Here is a 6,310-nt window from a genome sequence, read left to right on the forward strand (position 1 = left end):
GTCGGGTCGGGCCGGGCCGGGTCGGGTCGGATGAGGGGGGTCGCTCATGCCTGTCTGGGCCGTGTCCCTCGTGGCACCGGCCGGGAAAGGTGCTGTCACTTTGCTGCTTTAGGGAAACTTTTTGGGGTTATCTTTTTTCGGGACGGGAGGCGGGTCTCCTGGCATCCTGCCCCCTCCTTTCCCACTGCCTGGAGAGGTTTTGTGGGGCCTCTAAGTCGAGGATGTCCCCGTTTTCTCGGCTTGATCCGGCTTTGGGGATGGGCCCCCTGCCCTGCTGTTGACTCCCTGCGATGGGACAGGGCCCAGTGGCTCTTGGGGCCTGATGGGTTGGGGACACAGAGGCGCTCACCTGGCCCCAGGGGACAGCAAGGCCCTGGAGCTGCCCTGCTCTCTTTAGACCGCGGAGCTTGGTGCTTTTTGCCTGTCTCTTTTCCATGCGGAAACTTTCCATGGGGCACAGATCCACTGCCCAGCCGCCTGGCGATGCTCCGGCCACTGCGCTCCAACTCCAGGCATGAATTATGCAAAGCCCGGGTTTCTGCTGCTCCCCTTCTCCCATCCCCCGGCAGCCACGCAGCTGCTGAAGCATCACGGGAGACATTCCCAGACCTGAGACCCACGCAGGTTCCCATCCTGGCACCGCTCCAGCAGGACAGGGTTGACCGGAGCCAGCGCCTGGATCCCCACCTGTTTTCCATCCCTTCCCCACACCTGATGCCGGGAGCGGGAGCTGCCGGCGTTCAGCTCCGGTGTCTGCTCCTGCGCCTGCCATGATAAAAATAACTTAAATTATAAACCTGCCTGAAAGCCTGCGAACAAAGTCCTACTTTCCCATTGGTTCCCGGCAGGCCTCTAAATGCTGGAGGGAGGGAGGGAGGGAGGCAGCGGGTCCCCACCACGCCGTTGCCATGGCAATGGGTCCCGCTGCATCCCTGGGTTCGGTCCCTGTCACTCCTGTGCTCCAGTGACCTGGGGGAGGGAAGAGCTTGAGCCGAGAGGAATTTGGGCAGCCGGAGGTGGGTCGTTTGAGGGAGGCTCCTAAGCAGCCTTGTGGGTGTGGGAGCACCCAAGACCACAACTCCGCGTGGGGAGCCTGGTGCAGCCGCCCTCGCCGACTGTCATCGCATTAAATAAGCGATGAGTGAGCGCGTGGGGGGAGTCGCTCGCAGCGAGCGGCTCTGCGGACGCCCCGGTGACTCACGGCCAGCACGGGGGGACACCCGGACAGAGCGGGGTGGGTGGCCCAGGTAACGTGGGTGTTTGCCGTGCCCTGACCTCGCGTGTCCTCCGCAGGAGGCTGCCGGGAGCTGGGATCCTGCGAGAAATGTCTGCAGGGCACTGCCTCCCACAACGGCTCGGGCTGCGTGTGGATGGGCTGTGGGGCGCCCGAGCGGCCGGGTGAGCACCGACCTCGCGGGGCTCCCTCCACGTGGTGCCCAAACTCGGAGGCAATTCCACCGCGCTCGCCAGCATGAGGAGCAGGGTCCCGGGCGGGCCCAGAGCCGGCACTGGTTAACGAAGGATCTAACCAAAACGGGGACTGCGTTGGGCGGAAAGAGCTTCCCAGAGGCCATGTTCTTGTATTTAGTTGCCAAAATGAGTTTGGAAACCCTGCGTCCCTCACCGGGGCGCCAGGCCCGGGCCGCTTCCCGTGGCCAAGGTCCCATCGCGCCCCGCGCCCCTGACCTTCCAGGCCGGCCGCCTGCCAGCCCCATGCCCGGGGTGTAGGATTTCGGCTGCTTCCAGTTGCGCCGGGCTCAGGGAGTTGCTGGAAACCCTCCAGGTCCCGGGGTTGGAGCACAGGGAGAAGCCGTGGGGAAGTGCTGGGTGACTGGGAAAAGCCAAGTACTCAAGAAGTGCTGGTCCTGGAGGCTCTTTCCCATCACGCGCACCCACCCCTGGGCGCTGGGGCGGTGGGTGCCGAGGTGCCCATGGGCGAGGGAATGGCGGGAGCTGCAGGTCGAGGGCTCGGTGCTGCTGGAGGCTCCACGTGGGGATGCGCTGGGTGGGAACGCTGCTCCGCGTCCCCGCAGGGCCAGGCCGCTGCGTGCCCAGCGAGGAGGCGGCGCGGGGAGCGTGCGCGCTCTACAACAGCTCCGCGCGGTGCCCAGGTGAGCGGCCTCGGGGCAGGGACCCCGCGTGGGGACACAAGCTCAGGCGGCCGGGGGTGGCTCCCCAACTAACGGCCCTTTTCTTCCCCACCCCTTCCAAAATCACCATCCATCTAGTGCTGCGATCGCCCACCGAGGAGCCGCCGCGGCCACCTAGCAAAGAGCCGGTGACACATTCCGCACGTGAGCCGCGGGGGCCGGCCGGGCTGCGGGAATTGCTGTGGGCACATGCCAGGGCAGAGGGCAGAGGAGAAGGGGGAGGAAGTGTTTGTGCCCGGAGCCGCTTCCAGGAAGCGGGAATCGGAGAGCGCCGGGCTCATTAACAGCAGTAACTGGATCCCGGAGCCCTGTGAATTATTGATCCGTGCAGGGCTCCTTTACCTGCCAGCCGCTGGCTTGGAAGGGGCTGGAGGGGGGTGGGTAGGGCGGGTGCCAACCCCCCCTGTAGCCTCCCCTCGCTGCCCCCAGGGACCACCACGAGGAGCGCCCCGCTGACGGGCAGCCCCGAGCTGCCCCCGCCGGGCTTCGACACGGCCAGCTTCGTCGGTGGCATCGTGCTGGTGCTCAGCGTCCAGGCCGTCGTCTTCTTCATCATCAAGTTCATCAAGTCCAAGGACAGCACCTACCAAACGCTGTAAGGCCCCCGGGCCCCCGCCGCCCCCCTGCACTGCTGCGACGGGTGGGAAGGGACCCCCGGGTGCCACCAGCCCAAAGCCACCCTCATACCCCTAACTTGGGGTCCACCAAGTGGGGCTCTGTGTGTCCTGTGTCCGCTGTGTCCTGTGCTGCTGCTGAGTGTGTCCCCATGGCTGCTTGTGCCGTCCCCAACCTCCCAAGGGAATATGGGGGGTTCTTGCTGCTTTTGCAAGCAGGGCATTAACCCCCCGTGGTGTCAGTGTCCCCCCATGCGCCCCCCCTACCCCGTGGCACCGCCGGCTCTGACGCCGGGCCCGGGCCCCGTCTCTCTTTCCTTGCACGCCGCCAGCGAGGACAACTAGTAGGTGCTGGGTGAGGGCTGCGCCCCGCCGGGAATGCTCCCCGGGAATGCCCTGTTGCTGCTTTCCCGCTGCATGCCGGGCCTTTCCTGCGGGATTGCTCTTCCGCTGGTGGTTGGTGCCCTGCGGAAGGAGGTGCTCCCATTTCCACTCCCGCCTTTCCATGCAAACCCACTCAGCGGTCGGGATGCTCCTTCCAGCAGCAAGGCCTGCGGGTCGCCCAGTGCTTTTCCCTTGGCATCGGGGCTGGAGCACCCGGCCCGGCCACGTTAACATCCTGCGGCGCCCCGGCCCCATCCCGGCGCCGCCGGGCGCGCGGGGACGGGACTCACTGTGTGCTGTGCTGTGCCTCTGTGTTGCCGTGTGTCCCGGGGGGGTCCCCAGACTCCCCCCTGCCGCCGTGTGTCGTTTCTCTCTCCTGGGGTGCCTGCTGTGTGCCGTGGGGTGACACTTGTAGCTCGGGCTGCCCCATTAAGCTCTGCCAGGAGGTGTCTGTGTGTCTGGCCGTGGTGCTGCAGGGGGCTCAGTGCCAGGGGGACACACAGACCCCTGCGGTAGCTCCCACCTCCGCACCATTCCCGGGGCCATCCCTTCCCCAGGACGGGGAATCTCCTGCAGGGCTGCCAGGCAGAGCCCCTTCTGCCACCCCGTCTCCCTGCTGCACTAGGATCTGAGGCTGGTGCCCGCCTGGCGCTGGGGACACCCATCGCTGCTCCCGCCTGGGGCTGGCAGAAGAGGTCGGTGCCGCCGTCTGCCTTGTCCCTGCTGCCAGCAGCGTCCCGGCCCGGCCGCTGGCCCTGCCCAGACCCCCGGCCCCACAACTATGCAAAGGCGGGGCCCGGGCTCCCCTGGGCTCCAGGGGCTGGCACGGGGGGCTGCGGGCAGGATGCTGGCAGTGCCCACCCTGGGGTCTCTCCTGCTCCAAGCCCGGCTCCGCTGGGTGCAATTGCACAGGGGGGCTGGGTCCCATCCAGCCCCCCACTCCCCAGCTGCTCCCTTGGTCCCGCTTTGTGCTTGGGCGCGGACACAGGAGCCGGGGGGGGGCCAGGCACCCTTGGGAGTCGGGGGCCTCGGGGCCGGGACAAGGAGCAGGGCGGCTGTGGCTTCCCCAGGAGCCGGCCCTGCCCCATCCCAACTCACATGGGGCAGAGCCGGAGCATCTGATGGGTAGAGCTGGCGCAGGGCGGGCAAAGACCCAATAAAGGACTTTCCTCTGGTACCTGGTGTCCGTGTGGTGGTTTTCCATGGAGAGGGCAGCCCCAAGACACCTTCATTGCAGAGGCTTCCCCGGAGAAACGACCCGGGGCCGAGGCCAGAGGACTTGGAGCATTGGAGGTTGCTGGGCCGGGCTCTGCAGCTCCAGGGAGCGTGGGCGGCTCCGGAGGTGGCTGCCTGGGAAGTTTTGCTCAGATCCAGCACGAGGTGCCGCTGGGAGCGGGAGCAGAGCCCGTGTCACTGTGCTGGGTGCTCAGCACCCTCCTCCCTGCGCATACTGCTCCAGAGAGCTCCGATTCCCACAGCTGGAAAGGGGCCCTGCTGGAACACCCGTGTGACTGGGCTTCTCCAAACTGTCCAAAGCTCGAGGGGGAGAAAAATCCCTGCAATGGGTCAGACTGGGGACACCAGGTCTCCCCACACGCCGAGGTGCCGGGAGCAGGGTCAGAGCCAGGCACTTGCTGCCACCAGCCCCTGGGGCTCTGCCTTTCCCAGCAGTGCAGCCGTGGGAGCAGCAAGCCCCGGCACGCGGGACACCCGTGTCCCTGGTGTCCCCACAGGCTCCCGCCCTTCCCATCTGCTCCCTCCTTCCCTGCTGGCCCAGCCCTGGCCTGGGAACAGCGCGGCTGCGGCTCGCCCAGCCCGGGGGGGCGGCACCGCCCCGGCCCCCGCGTGCCCGCAGAGCCGCCTTTCCAGCTGGGAAAAGCTTCCCGTGCCGCTGGATTGCCCACAACTGCCTGGGCCTCGGCCAAGCCCGCGCCGCCCTCCAGCCCCGCGGAGACGCGTCCCGCGGGGGCCACCAGCCCCGTCTGCGTGTCCCGGGGACCCTCCGCAGCCCCGTGCCCGGGTGGGGGGCGCGGCGGGGGCACAGCTGGCACCGCACGGCCCCTCGCCCCTGGAATCTGCTTCCCGTTGACCCAAAACGGAGCAACTTGGCTATTTGCTCCAGCCGCGGGATCCCCAGCAGCGCCCGGCAGGGCCGGGGCTTGTCCCGACCCCACGCGGGTCCCCGCGAGGGTCCCCACGCTCCATCCCGACACCTGGAGCCCCGCGCACGGCCCCGTGTCCCCGGCCCGGCCGCGGTGCCCCCGGCCGCGCTTCCCCTTCCCGCCCCGCCGCCGTTTCGCAAGCGGCGCCGCGCGGGGAGCGGGACGGCCCCGGCAAAGGGGGGGGCCTGGCCGCTCTCCGCCCCCCCAAACCGGGGGGCTGGGCTGGCCCCACGTGGCCGCCGTTGACTCAGAGCCGGGGCAGGCGGAAGCGGCGCCCGGTGCCCGGGGCGGGGCGGCCCGGGACGGCGCCCGCAGAGGCGCGGAGCGGAGCGCGCTGCGGAGCGGAGCAGAGGCCGCTCCGGTCCGGTCCGGTGCGGAGCAGAGCGCTGTGCGGTGCAGAGCGGAGCAGAGGCCAGTCCGGTCCGGTGCGGAGCAGAGCGCTGTGCGGTGCAGAGCGGAGCAGAGGCCAGTCCGGTCCGGTGCGGAGCGCTGTGCGGTGCAGAGTAGAGTCTGGTAGTCCGGTCCGGTCCTGTCTGGTGCGGGGCTCGGTGCGGAGCAGAGCTCGGTCAGCTGCGGAGCAGAGGCCGGTCCGGTCCGGTGCGGGGTGCGGTGCTGTGCAGAGCGGAGCTCGGTCCCGTCCCGTTCGGTGTGAAGTTCAGTGTGGAGCAGAGCGTGGCACGGAGCAGAGCGTGGAGCAGAGCGTGGTGCAGAGTGGGATCTCCCCTTGCTGACTCGGGTGCAGAGCAGACCAGCTCGGTGCCGAACCACCCGGTGCTGGAAGAAGTGCCAAGCGGAGCAGCCAGGTGCAGAACGGCACGGGACAGCCCCAAGCAGGACAGCGGGAGCACGGGCAGCCCGGTGCCCACTACCAACCCTGCCCGTGCGGGTCGCAGCCCCCGGCCACCCGGTGCATGGAGGCTCCAGCGGTGCCGCCGGTGGCCGGGAGCTGCTGGCAGGACCCGCTGGCAGTGGCGGGCACGGCGGGGCGGCCGGTGTGCCG

At 68.8% G+C, this 6,310-nt stretch overlaps 1 protein-coding gene across 1 annotated transcript in view; it reads left to right on the top strand.

Annotated features, from left to right (window-relative positions):
- The window catches only part of CD164L2 (CD164 molecule like 2), a 4,333-nt gene extending 538 nt beyond the window's left edge, over positions 1-3,795 (top strand). Inside the window, exons 2-6 of the mRNA XM_026043477.1 lie at positions 1,294-1,398; positions 2,034-2,111; positions 2,229-2,294; positions 2,580-2,745; positions 3,774-3,795. Of these exons, the coding sequence (XP_025899262.1) occupies positions 1,294-1,398; positions 2,034-2,111; positions 2,229-2,294; positions 2,580-2,745; positions 3,774-3,780 (422 nt within the window). The 3' untranslated portion in view covers positions 3,781-3,795. The remainder of the gene's footprint in view (positions 1-1,293; positions 1,399-2,033; positions 2,112-2,228; positions 2,295-2,579; positions 2,746-3,773) is intronic.
- The last annotated feature ends 2,515 nt before the right edge of the window (positions 3,796-6,310 follow it).

The sequence above is a fragment of the Nothoprocta perdicaria genome, unplaced genomic scaffold (genome assembly GCF_003342845.1).
Source record: "Nothoprocta perdicaria isolate Ctin4 unplaced genomic scaffold, notPer1 scaffold_33, whole genome shotgun sequence".
NCBI classification, from domain to species: domain Eukaryota; kingdom Metazoa; phylum Chordata; class Aves; order Tinamiformes; family Tinamidae; genus Nothoprocta; species Nothoprocta perdicaria.